The following is a 24173-nucleotide window of genomic DNA, read 5'->3' on the forward strand; positions in this document are numbered from 1 at the left end:
TTATCTTTTATTAATATCGTGGATTGTTAAAGTGTAGAAGACATTTCCCCTTCTTTCTCTATTATTAAATATTTCTTGGACATTAAAGCTACAAATTATCCAAATAACTGTAAAAAATTATTGTAGATACTGTAACTAATGCTATAATTGCATCCAATCAATTTTATTTATAACTTGATCACGTAAACGTCAAGATCAACGAGTTAGAACATTGTATTGAACTATTGATTAAACTGGATTAAGGGCTCAATCATAAAGAGTATTCTATCCATGGATGCCGAAGTGAGCAGAGTGGTCTAACTATTGATGATTAGTTTTATCCATTTTTTCGTGCCTATTTAATATCGGATGAATAAGTTAAGGGCGAAAAGAATTCATTTTACCTGGTTTAGGTAAGAGTAAAGCTGAAAAATTGATTTCATTAGCAGATACAAATGTTGTTGCTGTTAACAATGACAATTGACAAGGACTTTACTAAGTTATAGCTAGTAGGCAAATGACAATGATTACAGTAATGTCTTACTACGATTTGGCGCTTCTTTCAATATTATCCTACAGATCGCATAGATAATCTTTCAACAGTGCAATCTTCGTTGAAGTAGTTCTCTTGCCTTCTATCGAATAATTCATTCGAGGTTGTGCCACTACGTCGATACCTCCTTACTTACATAGCAATATAACTAACTAGGAGATTTTATTGTATCATCTTAAACTTTTTCAACAGAATCTTTACCGCCTATTTACTCTTCTATCGTTGCCTAGATAAACTTTGTATGTAATTAGTCAAATTGATGTAATTTATACATGTGCCAATTTTCTACTTTTTTATCACAGTAACAAAGTAGTTTTTCATTTGACCATCAATTAACTTCTTCAAGGGAAAGTAATTGAGTTTCTCCCGGCTGCTAACATTCTAATTTTTCTACTTAGCGTTCTATTATAATTATAATTATTAGCCTATGATAATCCTAGTACTTAGCAATAAATTATGTTGCTTAAGACCGCGATCATAATTGAATTTTTTCAAATTTCCCAACCCGAAAGCAAATGGCACTCAATTAGAAACTTCTGTAATCTATTTCCTTTCCTATGTATCATGAAATCAAGGTTGATTGAATGATAACTATGCTTTAAAATCTTCTGTTAGTTTCATTCCTCTCGTTTATCGATACGAGCAACATCGAAACTCTATCTTTATGAGCAATATTAAAAACGAGCAGATTGGAGTTATGGGTCAAAATACGTCTTAACAATAAATATTGCATCATATCACTTGAAATGAAGTATTATACTGTATTCTATCATCTCAAATTACAAAAAATATACTTTTTCCTTCTTAGACTTATGTCGCAACAGTTTAAATTAAAATAGATTCCTATCGTATGTTCGATTAATACCTGGAAAGAAAACACGAAATAAAATAACAAAGACAACAGTAAAATCATACATTAATAAAATGTATACAATGTGACTCAGCATAACCTTGCTATTATAACGATTCAATTTTATGGATAACATAAACTGAAGTAACAATAACTGAAGTAAATAAGATCAGTAATGGAATAATACTTCGACTTTATGCAATGACTTAATAACAGATATAATAAAGGTCGATTAGAACGTAAAAAAATGGGCTAAACGATCATAAATAGTCTAAGGCCACTTTCAGCAAGATATTTTTTTACGATCAATGTCTTACTATAGCTTGAATTGGACTTATCAACTCTGTCAAGTACATAATTTGTGTTTAAGATGAATTCTAGATCGATGAAAACAAATACTGCAGTACACGAAAGTGGTTTATTGGCCGATATTATTTTTCTTTGTACATGCTTATGAACTCATTCTCTATATAATCTTAAACTTTAAAAGTTGACCGCAACAACGACATCATAATTTATGCCTACTGGATTAGCGATGGCTATCTTAATCAACAGGAAGAACTGTAGGCATTCTTACTTTTAAGATTTAGCAATCTCAAAACAACACCGGTCCTTTTGATAAAGACCGGCCGTCTATTTGATCAAGTATTTCGTACTATAGGTAGCCATAGACTACGAGAAGGAGTCTATGCTATGCATTGCCTTAAAATTTGTACTAATTACAATTATTAGAAGGGAAAATCAACTCTGTTGTAAGATGTTATGCAATCGGACTTTGTCAATGTTATTGACAAAGACCATAGTTAAAAATATCGCTTTAGATTTACGACAATATGCAACTTAATTATACGGGAATACTAGCACAATGGCGTACCATGATGGTTAATGTTCGATTAAAAATGTTTAGTAAAAATGTTTTAATCTTCTCAATTTGACAATATCGATAAAATCAATATAAAACAGTCTATTGCTTCATATCGTGATTTAAATGATATTGCTTAATAATCAAATAGTAGTATCTCCATAACATGAGATGTTATCCTATCCACGATATTATTATTTTTATTTCTGAGACTGCAGTAATCTGCAAACCATCTCTTTTGATTTCATATAATATTGTAATTCTCATGACAAAATGAACAACTTACAATCGTTGCGATAATGTGTAACCAAATAGGCGATGTATCCAATTTGTTTTATCTCTTTGATTAATGTTGATATTTCCATGAAAGAAAGATTCATGTTCAAGAATTTATTAATGGATAAAATTGTCTAGTGTGCTAGCAAAATTTGAATTATGATGTTAATATGGTTGTATCTATTCCATCCATAGGCTTGATAACCGTGAAATTCGGCGCTAAAATGCAGCAAAATGCAGCAACATAAGGACGATAGCAATATAAAGTTGATTAATTAAACAGGTCTAGTGTGATAGTGATATATCGAGAACTATCGGCTAGATTAATTTCTTTACGAATTGTAATCGCAGATTTTACCACCATCTCGATATTGCTACAAAGGATAATTTGGCTATTTCTTGTACAAATTTTTATTGAATTTATTCTCTCGATGGTCTGGGCTTAATTTAGTGTTGAATTTAATGTATCGTTCCATTTGATACTATACCAGATTATTTGGTGGATAAAAAGATTGTAAATATCTCAATTTCCTAGTCTATACCGATATGCTGAAATCATTAAAGAAAAGTGTCCGATTGTCACTCAGTGATTCTAACAGTTATGAAAAGAAGGAAAAGAAAGAGCCTACAAAGTCGGCATCATTTTCCTTGCGCAACCTAGAGCTAACGGTTAAGTATATGGGCTATTTGCCAGTATCCGATGCTCGCTCGCTGCAAACGTTAAAACAAGCCATTCGATTTGTTGTTCAACAAAGGATACGTAGAACTCACTCACGATTTGAAATGAGAAATTTCCAAGTTATTATTTATGATTTAGAAAGTGAAGACACAATTCTTGATATCCCAATACAGAAAGTAGCGTTATGTGGTAAAGAATTTGTCAAGGGTTTCGAAAAATGTTTTGCAGTCAATGTTACTACCGATGATTCTCATGTTTGCCATGTCATGCAAGCAGCAACGACCTATGAAGTAAATGCTGATATTGAATATTTTTGGGGAATTACTCATCAATACGATAGCACTTTATGCTTCCGTTTATTTTAGTGATGTTTTAGTAAATTTCCCTTTATTTTAATTGATATGCATAAAATTGATCTCCCTTGATTGACCGCTAATTAGAAACGAATTTATTGATTATAAGTTTAACTTTTATCCCATGACTTATTTATCTTGAAAGGCGGAAAAGTTTTTGGTTAAAATTGCTGAAGCATTTGAAGCCCTAGGAAAAATGGCTAAAAAGTCCAAGCAACGAAAATCAACGATTCCTACTCAAGCTGCGCCAACATCGAAATCAACACCGGTAGGTTTTGTTAACGGTAGCCATTTTTTTACTATCTTAATGAAATGCAAGAATCATTTTTTGAACCTTAGTGCAGGATTATTGATGTATAAAGACATTTGAACTCTTTTTCTTTACCTATTTTAACGAATTTCCAAATTATGGCTTTACTATTTAAAGGCATCTGATGAAATGGCTCGTTCTGATAATGGCAGCCAGCAACGATCTCGATATAGCAGCAATTTTCTTAATGTCGATAACCCTAACACCTTGTCAACAGGGATCTCGAGGGATAGTCATGATGGTTTATCGAACTCGATGGAAACACGACAATTACCACCCATTCCAAAGAATTTCAACTACGATAATGCAGAAGTTAGTCAATCTCATCACGCTAATGAGAGCCATGGACTACAAATTCGACCGCTACCACCAGTACCAGATGTAGCGAGAAATTCGTCAGGCCATGATGATGAAGATGTAGCGAATAGAGAAACTCTATATGCTAGTTTAAAGAATACCGTGAAAAAGGATGAAGTAGAAGATCCTTATAGTACAATTAAAAATAAACTCGGTGAAGAAAATCCATATAGTACAGTTAAAAATAAACGTGTTGACGAAAATCCTTATAGTTCGGTTAAAAACAAATCAAACGAAGAAAATCCCTATAGTACGGTTAAAGATAAATTAAATGAGGAAGACCCTTATAGTTCTATAAAAGACATTCGTAAGGCTAAACTTAAATTAGCCCTAAGTCAACCAGGACAAGAAAATATAACTACCCAAGGGACACCTCAGTATCAAACAGAAGATGAAGAAGATCCTTATAGTACTGTTCGTACTAAAACCAATAGTGATAATAGTAAATCCGATGTGGTCATTCAGGTTCGTAGCCCAGCCGGAAATCTTGAGGTATCTGCACATGCAAATGATTCGACTAGAGGTAATCCGGCTAAGCAAGTGGATGAGCAAACAGGCGAAAATAAGAGCGGCGCAGTTATGGCCGAGTTTAAAGCTAGCATTACTCCAGATCTATACGAAGCCAGAAAGTCATATCAAAGTAGACGTAGTATTGCAAATCAATGGACTAGTTATAATGTCTCCGAAGTATTTGAAGAAGTGGGCGGCGACGAGCAAAATGATGTAAAATCCAATAAAAAATTTTATGATCCTACCGATATTTATGTTAATCTCCATAAATATAGAATGCAAAATCAAAATAAATCCAGTTCTTCCCGTCAATATAATGATGTTACTAACAAAATCGATGATAAAGGGGATAGCGAAAAAGTCCATCAACAAAGTGCGACTAAGACTAATGACAGCCAAGTCGATGGAAATTTATCGGTTAACCAACATAAATTTTATCAAAGTATTAAAGATGTTCAGAGTACTTATCAGAAACTTAAAAGTAAAATAAAGTAAGTTTAGAACTCAGCCATTCATTTTTTGTAGATCTATACCGCTACGTCTGCAGTTATTTCTAATCGATGTTATTTCATTGCAGTTCCTTAGCAGAGCTAAAAATTTGCTTTGAGATTCTTTTTGCTTAATTTATCATTTTATTGTTTTTGGGGGATATTATTTCAATTTTAATCATGTCGACGAACTTACACTGATGGAATAACGTACTCAATGGATGCCGAAAATCGATGTGTAGATCGAACTTAGTCAAGCAACATAATCAACAGCCAACCCAATTAGATACAAGAGAGGCAGTTCGCCGTGTTGTTAGTGAAATATATAAATATGATTACAGGTTTGTTCTATATTTTAAAATTTAGCAAAGTGAGCTAGTTTGTATGGTATTGTTTTAATTTACCGTACTCAAGATGTTATGGTTATGTGATTATTAAACGATATACAATTTGCTGCCGATCGATTCAGGCTAGATAATTCTGAAAAATTAAAAGAAATTATTGATGAAACATCGATCAGCGTTGATTCTATCGATCCTGAAACTGGCTACAGCTTGCTGCATCATTCAGTATCAAGTGAAAGTTTATCTTCGATCAATTTTTTCCTGGAAAGGTTAAGATCTATCTAGAATTATTAACGATAAACCTGTAGTAAAGCTAAATCTTGAGGGAATGAGCGCATAATTATGTTAAACTACGCATACATTACGTCCTGCTGTAGCGCATATTAATGATTAATCCGGATAGTTAATAAGAATTTTAACTTAAATGGCAAACATACGGCACCATAAATACCCCTTGCTGGACCTTACTCCTTCACTAAACGAAAGTAATCTATCTAAACGCTACTTCCAACAGTTGGTAAAGCTACTCTATATAAGGTCGACCTTTGATAGACCAATTATCGCTAGATCATCATGATGCTTATAGACTCCAATTGATATTAGCATAAGCAAAATATATCTATATAACTTCGGAGTTAATTCTAGTGTAAATAACGCAAATTTTTATTACAGCCGTAGTAAATTTCTACGTAAGAGCTGGAAAATAGCAATCGAGTATCGTCATTACATATTTCACTGTATATATCGCTGATTAATTAAGTTATCGTACTTGTAAATCGACCGTAATTGAATCTCAGGAAAAATATTATGGAATCCTTTTCTTTCTCATATGCTGTATTAACGTTAATTCTATTCCAATACAGGGGCGCTAACGTCAATGTTCAAAATAGAGACAAGAGGACACCACTTCATGTCGGTGTAACTACCGGCAATTTTTCAATTGTCAAACGTTTACTTTGCCACGGAGCCGATGTTACTATTAAAGATACGCACGGGTAAGAACTATCCACAATATTATAATTGAAACATCGAATAAATTAACAGACTACACTGTTTTGTGGATTGTATTTTCATAATTTAACAGTAAAAATTATCCCTTAGATCAACTAATGTAGAGTAGAGGTAACGTAACAATATCTACCACTTCTAGTTCTAATTATGAATACCAAACAGTTTAGTTGCTCAGCCCAATGATTTTTCGCGCGATAGGAGTTGTTGCTGGAATTAACGCTTTCATACCATTATTATTACTGAGAAATTTTAACCTCATTGCCAATAGGCGTACAGCATTACATCTGGTTATGGGTCTGCAATTAGATCGTAAAATGATGTTACTACTTGTCGAATATGGAGCAAGAATCAGCGAGGCCGATTCCAGTAGTACAAGACCTGTCGATATTGAGCCGGTTAGTTGTTCTTGCCAATCCGATTTTTCAATCGTAGTTTATAGTTGTAAGCAATACCTTTGAACAACTAATTGCTTTGATATCATATTTAAAATCTAATTCTAGGAGCTACGAGTTATCCAACGAGAAATGATCCTAAAATGCAACGATGAATTATGCACAATTGATGTTGGAGCAATATTTAGAATTCGCTCTAGAGTTAATTCTAAAAGTTCGGTAGGATCAGGAACAGGTTCCATAAAAAGTATAGAAAGTCGATCGAATTTTTCTATAACAAATGAAGAAGTAAGACTTAAATTAGGTGGCATTGAAGAAAATTCAAATGATAATCCTGATAATTTACTAGCGGTTCCTAATAAGCAACAAAGTGATATACCGGGGAGTGATGAGGAAAATGTTAACTATGACATCGAATTTGGTGATGGGTCGGATAAATTGACTAATTTTCCGAATGTTCTTGATGCTGCTTTACATGATAGCTTTGATGATCAAAGTGAAATTCTTAGTGACGAAAGTAATACTTTAAAGGACTCTTTAAAAAGTGAATTTATAAAAGCTACTAATGAAATAACTGAATCTAGTACGACTGTAAATAAAGAGACTACCAACGTTAAATTGGCGCCTGCTAATACCGAACTTCAAGCATCACATCAGAGCGGAGGCAATAGTAGGAGACAAATCACTAAAGAAAATTCTTCTTTTTCTGATAATAATAAGGACGACTTGGTACCAGTTTACCAAGGAGAAAATTTGATGAGTGATGACAATATCAACGACAATGAGTTTAGCAGTGATTTGGACGCTTGGGGTGGCGTATTTTCCGAAATGGATGCTTGGGATGATGTCTTTGTGGAAGAAAATTCCAATTTATCATGTAATAGGCAAGGGAATAACGATCTGCCTGACACTTCTTCACTAAAGCTTTCAATAGGTCACTCATTCGATCAAAAGCCACTATCACGAGAAGATATTATCAAGAATAAGATTAGTAATGTAGAGCTTATTCAAACGTTAAAGATTGAAAACAGCTATCTCGAAGGGCCAAATAATAAAGCTGTGCTTCCCGATGATCCAGCAGAATTAGAAGATTTTGACAGTAAAGAAATATTTGGGCAAGAAGAAAAAGCCGCTAAAAATCTTCGAAGTTTAGCAATTCTTTCCAAGAATCCAGAATGTCATACTATAATATTATCCTTACTCTTCGCTCCAAACAGTATCTTGCAGAAGAATAACCCGAAAAGTTCACCAAGAACTTTATCTGTTCAGTTGACAGCTTTAGCACACACGGAATCTTCTGTAAAATCTCTTCCCCGTTATTTGGCTTCGTTTATATTTACACTGTGTAAAGTAAGTAAATATGAAAATTATAATATATTTTAAATTTTTAATCGACAGACATTGGTTCTCACAGTATTTTAATTACTTCTAAGCTTAAGTCGACATGTAAAAGCAGATTATGTTAATAAAATTCTTAAATGTCTATATAATCTATCCAGTTAGATTAATATTTTTCCCTCTTTATTTCTTGATCAGTCCGATGGTATTAATAGTCAAAAGAAATCTATCAATAGCGGAATTGTTAATTTGCTGTCTGATTTATTGGATTCTAAAGCTGATCTGATCAAAGTAAGTACGCTTAAACAGATAAGAACTTATATGAAAATACCTTGCATACTGCTAGCGATTTGTCAATTTAATTGACGAGATATCTCACTCCTAACAATTTATGGGGTAAAGTAGTCAAATAAACGTAAAGAATTAAGCCTTATCTATAGATAGTATTTAAACGATTTGTACGGTAGATAAAATTATGAAATATCAACCTATGCTTTTCTAACTTTATTTAAATCTATTTTAGAAAATAAGCTAATAATACTATTTGCATCATTGATATATAGCGTTATGGAATATTAATCTATGTCTTTGTGAACTTCCTTTAATCCATTTTAGAAAATAAGTTTATCGTTGATATGGGAATTACTCCATATCGACAGCGATCGGGAATTTTGTACAGTCCTATCGCATTTCCACGTTGATCCTATGCTTGATTTAGTCGCTCAATGTGAAGCTGAGCAAGATATGCGAGCTGATGAATTTGATCCTAATGCAATAGATGATATGTATAGACAATATGTATTGAATAGCCATAACCTGAAAGATAAGTAAGTAATAAAATTGAGCAACTCCTTATATTAAACTGAATATTCCTATCCTTATTATTTTTTTTTATTATTGATTAGCTAAAAACCGGCAATTTAAATCCGGTTTATTTATAAAAGTGGTAATAGACATATACTTATGGCTCATACTTATTTTCTCTTTACTATAGTGAAATAATAAGTATGGCCAGCAAAGTTCTTGCTCGGACTAGTATTTATTCCAAAATTAGAAGGAGCTTAAGCCAAGCTAAAGCTATTGCACTGTTATGTACAACTCATGCACTCCTTCCTCCTACTGAATCTTATCTTTTGGGTTGTACTGTTGCTAATATTGCTATGGATGCAGATAACCATGCCGTACTGGAAGAATATAATATTTCATACGCACTCAGGGTAAAATAATTAGTATTATCAGCCATTGCTTATTTTCGATCCTACTTAGCATAGTACGGTTAATGGGCTAAGTTGCTATTTAGATCTTAATTTCACTTGCTTTTGAACTAAAATTGATGCCTTTGACTATTTTTGAATAGCCGTTGCTTTCATCAAAGGATCCTTTCATGCAATATCATGCCGCTCGCTGTTTAGTCTACATGGGCTATTATGATTTACATATCTATCTCTTTAGCCAAGATTATGATGAAATGTTGGGCGACGTAATATACGCCAACGATAATCAATCTGAGCACGACTATATCAGGTAAAAACTGTATGACCTAATTCACTTTCTTGCGATCCCCTGAGCGAAGCTTAATGAAAGACCTTTATCATAAAAAGAAATAGAATTGTACCTGAATTTACCAGTGTACTTATACTGATTATTTAATTACAGGGGCACGACTTTAGAACGAATTGTTGAAATATTAACTGGAAATTCATCGGTTTTATGGGGTGGCTCATCGCTGACACGAAATTCGTCCGGTGATTTACGAGAGAATAGTGATGAAAAACATTCGACTGTTCTCGCAAGTGAACAAATATTAGAGTTTATCTTGACCATGTTTTCAACGTTTGTTAGCGCTGAAATATTGATGAATTTATTACTGCATCGGTAAGAGAAAGATACTGATGTCTTGCGTTAAAACTGATTTCATTGTTTATCCCTTAAAGAACATTAGATCTTTATGTATTTGATTACACGAGCGCTCTTGATTATAACTTATTCGTTATTTTTGCAGATTTCGTCATCCATCTGCATCTCGAATATTTGGATGGAAGATTAAATCTAGTTCATCACCCATCGATAGTGAAAATCCCATGGAAATGTATTCGCCATTACCTTTAGTTCACGTTTATTTAATGAGAGTATGGGAAATGTGGTTGGAAAACTTTTCTGATGATTTCGTTACCAATTACGGCTTAGCGGTATGGAATTTATATTGATACGTTAACCTAATGAGCCAAGTAATTTTTGATCTTTCCTAATAATTAGATTTCCTTGAGTAAACTTATTCCATCTATGAGACTTGCCGGTGGTCCTTATCGACCGGCTGCAGCGAGATTGGAAGAACTCTTAGGCAAAATAAAGGTAAAACATAAAATTAAAATTTTGAATTTTGTTTTTATTAATCTAAGATTAATGATATTAAAATACTGATTGGCATGAAACTAACGTTTCAAACTTAAAGCGACTGTCACTTATTGCAACTTTTTATTTCAGACCCGAAAATTATCTGACTCTAACCTTGAGGGAACAGGTTCCTTTGAAGCGATCCATAATAAACTATATGAACAGGTTAAAATTTATATCCAGTGCGCTGTTATTCTTATAATAGATTGCAAGTTTGCTTGCAATGTTCATTTAAATGAGTAGATAAATTAGTGAATACTTTAAATATTTCTTTTGTCATTTACCTTCACTATTTTAGATATTAATATTATGCATGATTTCTATATAATAGTGTAAGTTTGATATTATCGGTGGAACGCAACCTTGCTCTATCGAAGAAGCTGCAAAACTCGCTAGCATTCAGCTTTATATTGAGGTATGATCTTCGATAGATGTTTATCGAATCTGTCATCATGGCTTTCATCCAGTTTATTTAATTAATGATAAAATCACTTAAATTGTTGTTATATGGACTTAATTAGGATATCACCGGTGTTATAGAAGAAAATCATGACAATAACTATTCATTACACTTCCTAAAGCCAAAGAAACAAATTTTAATCAATAATCCTGACCAGGATTTGGTTGTTAGCAGGTTGAAATTGAAATAAATACTTTCAGATAACATCGTAGGATAAATACCGTAGTTATTATGATGATAAATATGTCACAATATCCCAATACTTCTGAAATTAATTTGTGTTCATTTCTATAGTGTGCGATATAATATTTGTAATTCAATATTTAATATGCATTACTATTTAATTCGCTGGTAACATGAATTTGATATTATCTCTTAATTATAGAGCATCTAGTAGCCGAATAAAGTATTGCTTGCCTAACGTCTTTGCAAAATCAAAATTGGCAACTAAAATGTAGGTCAAGAATTCATAAGCTGAGGATACGTAAATGTATTATAAGTTAGAATTATCGTTCAAAACCAATACGTACTATAAATAATGACGCAGTTAGTGTACTTAATATCATTCTTCGCATCATAAAAAATTCCCTCTAGTGATATTGAAACACTTTTTTTTGGTTAGGGTCAAAGAACTGCACGAAGATTTATGTCTAGATAATCCATCAGAGCGAAACGCGAAGCATTCTTACATCGATTATTGCCAATCGTTAACAACGTATGGTTGCTGCGTCTTTAATTTAGAGGTACTGCCACCCTAACATACGCAAAATACATCACTGCATTCTATAAAAATCTGACATCTTGTATATCTTAACTTCTGATAATATCCAGGAAGTGATTGTTGTCGCCAATAGTAAGCACAAACGTCCCAAAGCAGAATACGAGAAACGATTGCTATGTATACATCCAAAACATGTCATTATGATTGATGCTAAAACAAAGGTAAGATCATTTACATTCTCTTATTAGCAATGGCTTTAATTGCTCTACAGGTAGATAATAACAATCATTCTATCGCAATCTGATGTCTGGCCGTGACTTGCTGCGACATGGATAGTAGTTACGAAAAAAATATTATCAACTAGATTTAAATGGTGACTAATTTATCTGAAACTGTAATTTTCTATATCCAAAATTAGGAAAAGATCTCGTATAATAGCTTTCAAACACTAAAACGTTGGGAACCAGGACATTTTGGCCATGTGGTTACGATGCAGTTGACTTTTACGAATAAAGCACATACCTTCCTTCTGGAGGATGAACAGTATGTAATTTCAAATCCTAATAATAATTACAGTGAAAAATGAATTGATTCCATGCAGCATTTAGATTACTTTGTTTATATTCATGATTTCTGTTTGTATTTGAATAGGCAATGGCAGGAATTAGATCTGCTATTTTGGGCATGTATTGAAGAATTAGACTGGCAGGTAAGATTGCTGCATTGGTGATATACGTTAGTAAAGGAGAATAATCGTATATTATGATTATTATAATTATTGGTTATACTTTAACTAGTTTAAATTGTTGTTCTCATAGCGAATCTCAAAGATGAGTAAAACTCCCTGGAGTAAACTAGCTGAGGAAACTCAGACTTGGGGTCGAGCGGCAGCGGCAGCACATGCTAGAACGATTACTGTTCAGGCTGCAGCAAGATTGAGTAGTTCTACGGCTACCGAAGAAGATCTTGAAAATTATCATAGTGTAGCAGAGTTAAAAGCAAAAACCGTCAGCCACGGTGGTAGTTTGTCTTCTTTAGGATCAGGAAGTGTAACTCTTCGTCGAAGTAGTACTGCCAAACAGTCTTCTAATGGAAGTTCTTATTCAAGCGGCAAGGACGTTGATGAACGGCTAAGATCAGTTCCAATGCGAAGAAGATCACATCAAAATAATGGTAATGTTCAATAGATTAAAGGGATAAATAATTACGTCATAAACGAACTTAGAGGCTACTATATCGATCATTTTTATGGTATATCATCAGCTACTTTTCTTGCTTTTCATATTTATTTCAGCCTGCCATATTGTAACTTAAACTTTTTTCATATCTACATTAATAATACCTTTATATACTAATTATGTACGCGTATGTAATTTTTGTATTTGAATTTGGTCATGATGTCTAATACGTTAAGACATACGGCAATAATGCAACTGTTTCTGTCGATGATTGTTTGTACCTGTATAAATAAATTAATTTGATTCGTATTCATGTTTGCATGGTAATATCGTAACTCAAAATATAGAAGGACGTGGATCGCCCATGAAACCTCCATCAGATACTCCAAAGTGGCGCATGAGGCAAGTGTGGGCACTTAGTCAGCCGCCAGCAATTAAGAAGCAAGTTTCTCGCGACTCTGTGAACTCTGATGCCTCATTAGATGAAAGCTGGGTTTATGTGGAAAGGCGATCATCATCATCTGGGGAGTCTACACAGACCCCAGCTACCGGTACTTCTTTATTAGATGACCAATCCAATACATGGTATCGTCGCAATCATCCGTCATCACCAGATTCAAGAAGTAAAAGAAATCAGACCGTGCGAACTTCGCCTAGGCTAGCTCAAAGAGATCGTCATCAATCCAATACCATTCCTCGTGAAGATAGTAATACTTCGCTCAATCTCTCTCTAGCTGAGAATAAAAATACCAACGACGATTACCGTAAATCGTCCTTCGTTACAAGTTCACCAACCGATTCTTTTATCGATGTTAGCACCATAGTAGATGAAGCTTACGCTAATGATACTTCTAAAGGAAGGAGTATTAGTCGTGCATCAACATCAAGCAGCATCGCGGAAAGTTTAACTACAAATGAGACAAAGAAATTACCAAGAAATTCTACTTTTGGTAGTCTAGAAAGCGAATTAGGTTATAGTAATAGTAATAAATCAACTGAGAGCAGCCTCTCAAGAAGGGATATGGTTAAACCGGCTGGCGTTAAATCAATTGAAAGTTATGGAATTGTAGTGGATTTCCCAAAATGTCCTTGCCCACCAGATCCGGACTTGCCAGAATTGGACCTAGAAAGTATAACGTAAGTAAAGAAGATTTTGTACTGTACCTCTTAATACTTCATCGCCATCCTGCTAATCGCCTAAACTACTTACTGTACGGAAATAGACGTATACTTATTCAATTTCTTTTAATAATTTAATCGTATTGTAGAAATATCGATCTTTTACGTTATCCTAGAGAACTGGCAAAGCAAATAACCTTGATCGATCACCGTAAGCTATTTAGATTAATAACGGACAACAAATGAATTTTTATATATTCTTATAATTAATAAATTCTAATATACAGTAAAATTGAATTTAAGATAAAAGCTATTTCAGTATAAAGTTTGATAGGACACTACTGCGTTAATAAGCACGTTGCATTCGTCTTTACTTCACTAGAATTTTTTATTTCAAGTTAAGATAGGCTTAATTACATATGACTCTTGGTAATTGTTGTAATGCTATTACAGATTTATTCCGTCAAGTCACTGTTAGTGAGTGTCATAAAAAATTTTCAAGTGTGTCGAAAAAGAAAAGACATTTTGATGAGAATAATCCTATCCAGGGATTTGCTGAAAGATTTAATAAGGTATGCGACTATAAAGGCACTTTAAAACATTTTCAAGGCCTAATCATGGCAACTTTACCTTGATACTAAGCATGAAAGAATTATTTCTCTGTCTTCAATGACAAATTGGACTACTTTTATTTTCAGTTAATTAAATTATGCTGGCTACAGACTTTATTTTATTCAAGTTTAATCGACATAAGAATATTCTGCTTCTTTGATATTTTAGTTAAGTCAGTGGGTAACTGCTTCTGTATTAATGGAAAAGGATATCGAAGTTAGAGCGCATATACTTTGCCAATTTATATTAACGGCCAAGGTAACTAAACTATTAACGTAGCCTCATTACAAATACAGTAAATATATAGTATACCCTACCATGCACAATACAGAGTTTACTGATAGATATCCACTCTATGGCTTGGATGCTACAATAATCTCAAAGTTACATCATCTTATATTCATAAAATTTATTTGTAGCATTGCTTGCAATTCGCAAATTACAATGCGGTTATGGCAATTGTTGTTGCCGGACTTGGAAGCAGTCCAATTCGCCGATTAGAAAAAACGAAAGCGGTATTTAAAAATGTTTTATCTCATCTCTTATTAGATAAATCTTAAATATTAGTTTTAATGCTGTAGTACCGTAAATTAATTTCTGACTTTAAAATAACAGCAAAACCATACAGATTACGCTACTATTTCTAGATGTAGAAAAGAAGATTCATTTCGATTTTCTAATGTTATTCCCGCGTTTGATACTGTAGCTTATTTCGAAAGAAATTCTGGCCGAATATGATAATATGGAAATTTTGATGGATCCTAAGGTATATTGATTGATGACAATAAAGTCTTTTGGCCAGATCGCGTCTCTGTTCTATAGCATAAGAAATAGAAGTAGAAAAATCATGCTGTATTATAAATGAGTGTATAATTGATGTTATCCCATTTACATTCCTCCATGTGATTAAACTTTGCTATTCTTTGTAGTTAACGTCCTGTCTGATTCATTTTACAATAGAGCAATTACAAAGAATATCGTGACGCTATAAAGACAGCGCCTACTCCTGCTGTTCCTTATTTCGGTAATATTGATTATCGATAATTATAATTTTAGTAGCTATGAATACCAAATTTATGCACTATCGTAGGCAGTATCAATTTATCACTAAGAGAAAAATCTTCCGTCCATTTTTTTCATATCAGGCATCTATTTAAAAGATTTAACGTTCGCTACTGACGGCAATCCAGATTACTTGCGAGGTGGTTTAATTAATTTAACGAAAAGGCGTTATATGTATGTCGTCCTGGAAGAGATGAAACGATTTCAGAAAGAAAAATATTTCTTCCAATCGGTATGTAAATTGATAATATCATTTTAGCATCTACTGTATCTATCAATTTTCTGTACATTAAGTATTAGCTAGAATATGTGATGTAAAGAAATATACCGAAGAAGAACTTTATAAAATGTCAATAGATCTAGAGTAATTAACCTCCAGCTCTGGGCCTTACGATAGACAAAAATTGATGTTTGCAACAAGCGGAGACTTCATTGAAAGGCTAATTAATTGCACTGAAATAAGTATGTAAGATTCTAGCTTGTATTCTAAATGCAAGGATAGGCTGGATACTGTTAGGCGTGTAAAATGATGTATCTAGTGTATAAAACTTCAGTTTGTTCGACTTTATATAAACTGCTATATACTTTTATGGTATGATTTATGTATAATTTAATATATTTTTTATTAATCCGCTTGTACGAGATAACAGGCATAACAAACACACTAGCAGGATTAATAATAATTGGATAGTAAGATATGGGATGAGTTTATGGCTGAAAGTTTATTTCTTGCATAATATGTTTTCATGTAAAGTATTCATCTTGTATAGAACTCACTAGACAGATTGATTAATTAATTATAATTATTGGTATACCTGTTATACAGATTCAAGTTAAATTAAAGTAGTATTGCACTGATTTTCCTAGTAATTTTTTACTTTATCAACTGTATATTCATCTGACTTAGTACACGATTGATTCTATTACTGCAATTCATTATTATACTTACATTTAGTGACATAATATTACACCCGTAATTTAATGTACGTATGACACGAATTTACCTCAATTTTAGATGGAATCTTTGATCTTGCTTATTCAACCCAAGAAAAATTTCTGATGTTTTTGCTTATATTCTATAGTGGTTAAGAAAAGGCACCGTTGGTTGTTCATTTGTATCCCTATAACGAATATCTTTATTATTTTACTGATTCTGTCCCTTGTAAGAATAGGTTAATAGGAGCAATAATGTTGTGAAGAAAAACAGCTTATCATTCACTTGCGTTTTTCTATCGACAATCTACTTGAACCGCTGATTTATATTAATAAAATTTTTAAAGCACAGTGATTTTCAATTTACGTTCAGTCTTCAGTGTGTTGCTCTCATAATGAAATGATGCTTCCTTACGTTAATAGAGTCATTAATCCCATGTCATGAAGGCAGCTAAGACGACTCTATGCCATTCGTTTACGTAATCTATGCGCGTATAGTGTAATTATTTAAAATCTAAACTGGCGACAAAATCAATCCCGAGCGATTATATTAGTATGGTAGTTAGTGTAGTCTTGTTTTTGAGGTCTGTCTTGACAGTCGGTGATGATATGAAAGAGATGGAAATCATTGGTCTTGCGCGACATTTCTGGAAATGTCACTAAAACGACGGCACTGCATGCTCATTGTACCGGTTGAAATATACCCAATCTATAGACCCAATTCTTTTTCCTAATTTTTAAATTGACTTTTAGATATTCAAAACAAAAAGTGAATTGGGCCTAGAGCCTGTGTCATGATTTTAGCTCATTGCAATCGTTATGTGTTGGCAAAATGCATTGATAGTCCAGTACATTGCTGTGCTGTAGTCAACTCAAGCTGTTTAGATGCAGTGTTGCCTTCAACTCTATCTGTCAATTTTGAAGAAATATCCTTTAAAATTTGGCTTCAATTCAACGTCGACAGATCAGTTCAGCCTTAAGCAATTGCCTCTTGCTATTTTGAATTACTTTTTATTGCAGTATTGATTAGTTTTATTTCTTGGATTGAAATTTTAAATGCAAAACAATCAATCAATCAGTCAGTGGTAGATCCAAATCAACCGAGTTAAAGTCACGTGGTGATAGGTGAGTCGCAGTACAGTATATTTCTGCTGCTGTACAGTGTACAGTGTACAGTACTGAACTGTCCTGTACTGTACTGTACTGTATGAAAGGTTCTTACAGTGTCATAGTTTTGGGCCACCGTACCATGGACTGTACTGTACCGTATAGGGTTAGGGTTACTGTACTGTACTGTACTGTACGGTATAGTAATAGCAACTGAATCACGGCGTAAAGTAGAGTCCTGTATGAGTTCAAAGAGCAGCCAATCACGTTGTACAGGACTGTAGTCGGTTTCGGACGCCTGGACTACGGCAGACCTGCCTCTGGACTACGACGTGTACTGTACACTGTACACTGTACAGTACTGCAGTTGCACTGTATGGTTTCGGACGCCCGGACTGCGGCATACCTGCATCTGGACTATTACGTGTAGTGTACACTGTACAGTACGCTAGTAGTGTAGATACATGGTACGGTTTCGGACGCCTGGACTACTGTACGTCAGACCTGCATCTGGACTTTTATGTGTACTGGACTGTAGTTGCACGGTGCGGTTTCGGACGCCTGGACTACGGCAGACCTGCATCTGGACTACGACGTGTACTGTACAGTACAGTACACTGTACAGTACTGTAGTTGCACTGTACGGTTTCGGACGCCTGGACTACGGCAGGCCTGCATCTGGACTATTACGCGTACTGTACACTGTACACTAGTAGTGTACAGTAGATGCACGGTACGGTTTCGGACGCCTGGACTACGGCAGACCTGCATCTGGACTATTACGCGTACTGTACAGTGTACACTAGTAGTGTACAGTAGATGCACGGTACGGTTTCGGACGCCTGGACTACGTCAGACCTGCATCTGGACTACGACGTGTAGTGTACTGTAGTTGCACGGTGCGGTTTCGGACGCCTGGACTACGGCCGACCTGCATCTGGACTACTGGACGTCAAGACCTTAGCCCAGCGGGAGGAGAAAAGAAAGTCAGATGTTTTGAAAACCAGATTGTATGCAAAATAAAGGCGTCAAAGTAAAACTTGCTTCATTTTCTTCCATGGACTTCTAACTTTATCCTTCGTCCATCTCTTGACCACAGTCATTGCAAATCTGAAATTACTTCAAATAGGGTAAGATTAACCATGACTAATGGTAGGGTAATGAAAGTGTTGATCAGGTGGTGTATATTCATTTCTACGCATCGATCTTGTCGCTGCTGCGTTGGTCGGGCGTTATCCATGCTAAACGATGACAATGCGGTTTATTCTGGCCAAGTTGCTGCCAGAGAAGTGATTCATATTTAGCTTTACTGTCCATCGCGATCAAACTCCATCCCATGGACAGTACGACATTATGAATCGTCTTCATTGAAAATACAATTTGTATGTGCTATTAAAATTGATAGCGATAAATTATCCTTGATCATTGTAGTTGTAAGAGTCAAATGAACGATTCTCGAATCATCATCCATCCAATTAAAAACAACAAACAAAATAAATTGTTGATTAAAATTAAAGAAAAAAAAATCAATGGGAAAAAATCCAAAATGTCTCCATTGATCAGCCAATCTTGAGCTGTAAGATTGTACCCAATGACCAGATAGAGATAGTGTATTTGATCGATTGATTTTTCCATAAAATGATGATAATACGCTTGGATTGATGGACTAGCAAGATCGATTAATTAATTAATTCATTTTTTTTTCAATCATCATTTGATAGATACAATTAGGCAGTAATATGGCTACTTCTGCTTCGAAAGAGCAAAAGGTGGTGGCTTCCTTAGCATTACATGGAATGGTACTGCCGACGATCGATGAGGTAGGTATACCTGTGCACGACATAGCATACCCATCCATCTCGTCGCTGTTGCCATTGAGAGATAGCGAAAAAGGCGATAGAAAGCTTCTTCCTTGTCCATTTTCCACTTCTACTCTACACTTTAAAGTCCTAGACTACGGTGATCGTCGGTCCAAACAGTTCTATGGGTAGTTTTTAGGATAGTCATGGATAAAAGAGAGAAAGCACTTTTATCATATCATCCAAAAGGCATCGTTATCGTATAACGATGATCTACTGTATTCTTTTCCACAGCTTCGTCCCTTCTTCAGGACCGCGGCTACGAGCTTCACATCGCGATACGAATAGCTATACTATATAGCGCGACGCAATCGAATCCAAGACAACTTAAACATTCATCATACTGTACAATTGATCAAGATGGATCAACACTATCGATGCTCAGCTAGCTGAAAGTGCAGCCATTGCAAGAGTTGATTTCACCTTGCTGATATGCTGACTCTACTGTATCATGCAGTTTGTAAGCGGCCTTCTTCTGTACAAGGTCTATTTATCAATGGACGACTCTAACCGCTCCATAAATTGAAACATTCTATTGCATACCTTAAAAGGCAATACTTGAATTACTTGTCTAGTCAATTCGCCATTCCATGAACGAAAGTGACTGCTGATGTAATTTCTATCCCTATGAGTGAACAATAGTCTTGTTAAACGTATTGACTACCGGGTTGAAAATGATGTCCTTTCGATCCTTTCTGATAGGCATGTGTGTTAAGAACAACCTACTTAAGAGGAATCACTATAAAATCGAAAATTAAATCATGTATTAGTTAACAATCTTTTTGTTAAGCAATTCACTACAGGTTAGAAATTATTATACCATAATGATTCGATCTCATAACTTCGTTGACAATCGATTTGTTGAGCATATTTACTACAAGATAAAAACATTTATCGTCCAAATTCTATTTCGCTTTTCAAAGTTGGCAGTGTCGGTTAATCCTATTCCGTACAAGATCGACAATTACATAGTCAGGATTTTATATCTTTCAGCGCCTAGACTAGTTAACAATCCTTTGTATGAAGTGTATTTAGTTCAAGGTAGAATTTTATTTCGTTGCGATTTCTATCAAGCGATAGCTACTCATAACTACCGTAAGGTAATCTGTTCAACGGATTAATTACTAATAACATGATAGATAAATAGTAATCAAAATTCTATCTCATACAATTTTAGTGAACAATCTGTTTGTTGAACTTATTGACTGCCGCATAGAAAATTACATCGTCAATATGTTTGTTAAACTTACTTCTACCTACTAGATACAAAGTTACATCGTCGCAATTCTAATTCATAGAACTATTAAACGCAGTGAGTTGGCTAAACTTATTTACTACAAGATAGTTTGTTAAACTGATTGCTTACAAGTAGATAATTGCGTCGTCAATGGGTTTGTTAAATTTTCTTCTACTGGATAGAAAATACATCGTCGGGATTCTATCTCATAGAACTAATAGACAATGTGTTTATTAAACTTATTTACTACTACATAGTTTGTTAAACGATTAGCTAGCAATCAGTTTACTAAGTATTCGCATTTACTACAAGATAGAAAATTATGTCATGAACCTATTATAGAATAGTAGCCTACGCTGGCTTTTAATTCGTTCCCCGACATAATTGCGTTGATTGTATCGAATTGTCAGTTCGCAGGTGATCGGTTCGTTTTTCGTGTAGTAACGTAATTAACAACCGTATTTAAATTTGGGATATTTGCTCTAATGTACAAGCCTATTTGATAGATAGTCGTTTTAATTATACAAATCAGTTTTTTCTTCGCATACGATTATGTAACTTTGGATGGTAAAAATACGACGATATCAATAATTCATCTCTATCGTTGTTATTAACAGTTACAGCAAGGACAGAACACCCATGGAGCCAAAATATTACGCGATGCCTTCGTTAACATAGAGAGTCAAATTCCTGGCATTACGCACCAATTTCTGAATGCTATCATAGAATCAGGTATAGCTTGTTCATTGTTCAATTTGGATATTCTTGCTTACCCTATCATTTAATCAATACTGAAATTTATTCGTTGTGTGATTTACCGCGAGTGCAATGCTATGGTTAAGCACTCAGTTATTCCTAAAGACTTTAGCTACTTTAGCATTCTCTTTCTTAGGATAGATTTTATTGCGACGCTAATATTTCATTCGCGACAGATTTATCAATGTCATCATACTAGTATAATATCAATTTAGGAAATATCAAAGACATTCATCTTTTTATATGCTGTAGATTTGTTGCAATCATTATGCTGTACGAGTATGATATCAATGTTAGAACATCATAGTAAATTGTATCTACGTATTATCATGCATATATTCAGTAAATCAAATGTACGACCTGCAATAATAAATGTTGGAGACGGTTCAGTCTATTCTTACAACTTCAAATTAATGCATTTATTCAATGACTGCATTTTCGGCTAGTTATCCATTCTCCTTTCTCGATAATCACGTATTGATCATTTGATGTTACAGATAATTCGAAAACTGATTTAAACTTTGAACAATCCATGTTACGTTATGCTGTTACTCCTTGTAAAGGTAAGTTATCTACAGTATGAGTAATTTCTCATCTTATGAGAATAAAATGACTCAAATCTATAATTTTTACGTTTATTATTTTAGTAATGATAAGATTATCCTTTCATTACCTTTGGAGCATGTTTAATAATTTGCATTCTGTGTTGGTTTATTGCAAATATAGCGAAAGTGCTATTATTTATAATGTTGAAGAAATTTTAATTCTATGTTGAAATCAACCACAACTCGTTTTATGCAGATGAAACCAATGTTAATAAATATATATGTTATGATATTCCTTTTGTAGAATATCAACTTGATCGTCCTGAAAAGGAATTTGTAAGATTATCAAGTAGATCTACAGGTATCATAAGTGAATACAAGATTGAAGTAAAAATTTTTAGTCACTAATAACTAAGCCATGCAGTTTATGTTACCCAATAATATTCATCGAATATTATATAGCTGGGTAATATCTATAAGTTATGATAAGCGTAAGAAATGGGGCTTGTGTTTCTTATTGGTACCTCTGCATATTCTTGCGATAAAGCTATACTGTACAACTAATTGTGTTCATCTTTATCTATTTATTAGCGTTAAAGTCGATCCTAAGTAGGATACCTGACGACATTGGAGATAGATCGAAATTCTTGAACACAATAAAGTAAGTTAATACGGAAATTACCTTATGAATATTGCAATCCGGTAGTAATATATTTGCATGCGAACTTACAATGTTTACTATTTATAAAAGGAGTATCGCGTCGGCTATAAAAGAAATGTTAGATGCTTTAAATGATGTATGCAAAAAGCACAAGGACTTTAAAAAGGTATCCTAGACGTGTAATAAATAATACATCATTAAGGTACCATTATGGTCATCATTTCTATACTGCAGTTATTGACGGTAACGGGTACTTTTAGCTTTTAGAAGTTCAAAAAAAAGAATTTATCCAGCAATCAAAGAATTTCAGTGACACTCTAAAGCGATATTTTAAAGAGGAGAAGTAAGAATTAGATACTTCCTGTTAAGGCATAAGGCAGTTGTCATGATTAATCTTACTAAAATTTTAATTTCAGCGCTGACGCCGTTTTTGAAAGTGCCAATCGACTTATCAATTATACCAACGCTATTCTACGAAATATTAGAATGATATCGGCAAAGTAGTTATTATATATCATGGAACGGACTGAAGTTCACACCTAAATGAACATATTATGGATTCTTATCCTACCCCACGTACCGATAAAGTCTTGGGTAATACCAGCTTGATTCTTTGCATGGAATAATGACTGTAACTCTCGTGCCGATCTTCTGCACTTATACAAGCACAAAAATTGTTTAATATCAAGCTATGCTGTGTAAATTATCTGGATTTGAGGCTATATTTATTGAAGAACCTTAATGACGTAACTGATTATTTTTGTCATTTCTTTTTATGCATGATACTGAGGTTTTTGTTACAATTGACTTTCTTTGCGGTGGTAATGTCACTACGGCTTCATCATATTGGTATATTTGTGTGTTGATATCAAGTGGACAGGAATTAAGATCCATCAGAGTGAATATACAACCAAAATATTTCTTATTTGGGGCTTTTAGTGCGAGTTTTATAACCTCTTTTTGTTATTTCACAATTATAGACACACCGTTATGTCCTTATGCTATGTAAAAATGATCAAAAAGATTTCCGGTAGTCATATATTTGTCCAGATATTAACTTGGTGATATTCGTTCTTAAAGTAGCAGATTCTGTTAGTTGTATCAGAATTTTCTCAATGAGCTATCTTAGTTATTAAGCCACTTAGCGATTCATATTAGGATATAAATTTTATCTCTTCTGTAGAACCAGTAATTAGTATTACTGAAATTGGCGTCCAGCAATTTCTA

The 24173-nt window shown here is 33.9% G+C and overlaps 4 protein-coding genes across 4 annotated transcripts; all 4 read left to right on the forward strand.

Annotated features, from left to right (window-relative positions):
• Positions 1–3066: 3066 nt before the first annotated feature.
• Positions 3067–9133, forward strand: TRIADDRAFT_52031 (uncharacterized protein; the record flags this gene model as incomplete). The annotated part of the gene is made up of 10 exons (XM_002107955.1): positions 3067–3489; positions 3698–3820; positions 3980–5220; positions 5460–5558; positions 5687–5830; positions 6425–6556; positions 6841–6967; positions 7073–8314; positions 8501–8593; positions 8918–9133. 10 exons carry the CDS (start codon positions 3067–3069, stop codon positions 9131–9133), a joined length of 3840 nt encoding a protein of 1279 aa, XP_002107991.1.
• A 176-nt stretch (positions 9134–9309) lies between these two features.
• TRIADDRAFT_52032 (uncharacterized protein) lies at positions 9310–13064 on the forward strand (the record flags this gene model as incomplete). Its single annotated transcript, XM_002107956.1, has 14 exons — positions 9310–9519; positions 9660–9826; positions 9959–10177; positions 10305–10491; positions 10559–10654; positions 10787–10861; positions 11028–11111; positions 11218–11330; positions 11542–11610; positions 11779–11899; positions 11988–12098; positions 12296–12420; positions 12529–12586; positions 12696–13064. 14 exons carry the CDS (start codon positions 9310–9312, stop codon positions 13062–13064), a joined length of 2004 nt encoding a protein of 667 aa, XP_002107992.1.
• Positions 13065–13419: 355 nt separating this feature from the next.
• On the forward strand, positions 13420–16975 carry TRIADDRAFT_52033 (uncharacterized protein; the record flags this gene model as incomplete). The annotated part of the gene is made up of 9 exons (XM_002107957.1): positions 13420–14192; positions 14324–14385; positions 14628–14746; positions 14955–15044; positions 15206–15301; positions 15493–15552; positions 15747–15810; positions 15932–16080; positions 16931–16975. The coding sequence occupies 9 exons, from the start codon at positions 13420–13422 to the stop codon at positions 16973–16975; spliced, it is 1458 nt and encodes a 485-aa protein (XP_002107993.1).
• Positions 16976–19030: 2055 nt separating this feature from the next.
• On the forward strand, positions 19031–23121 carry TRIADDRAFT_52034 (uncharacterized protein; the record flags this gene model as incomplete). Its single annotated transcript, XM_002107958.1, has 7 exons — positions 19031–19045; positions 19610–19708; positions 21602–21716; positions 22238–22303; positions 22590–22646; positions 22877–22946; positions 23037–23121. 7 exons carry the CDS (start codon positions 19031–19033, stop codon positions 23119–23121), a joined length of 507 nt encoding a protein of 168 aa, XP_002107994.1.
• Positions 23122–24173: the final 1052 nt, after the last annotated feature.

The sequence above is a fragment of the Trichoplax adhaerens genome, genomic scaffold (assembly GCF_000150275.1).
Source record: "Trichoplax adhaerens TRIADscaffold_1 genomic scaffold, whole genome shotgun sequence".
NCBI classification, from domain to species: Eukaryota; Metazoa; Placozoa; class Uniplacotomia; order Trichoplacea; family Trichoplacidae; genus Trichoplax; species Trichoplax adhaerens.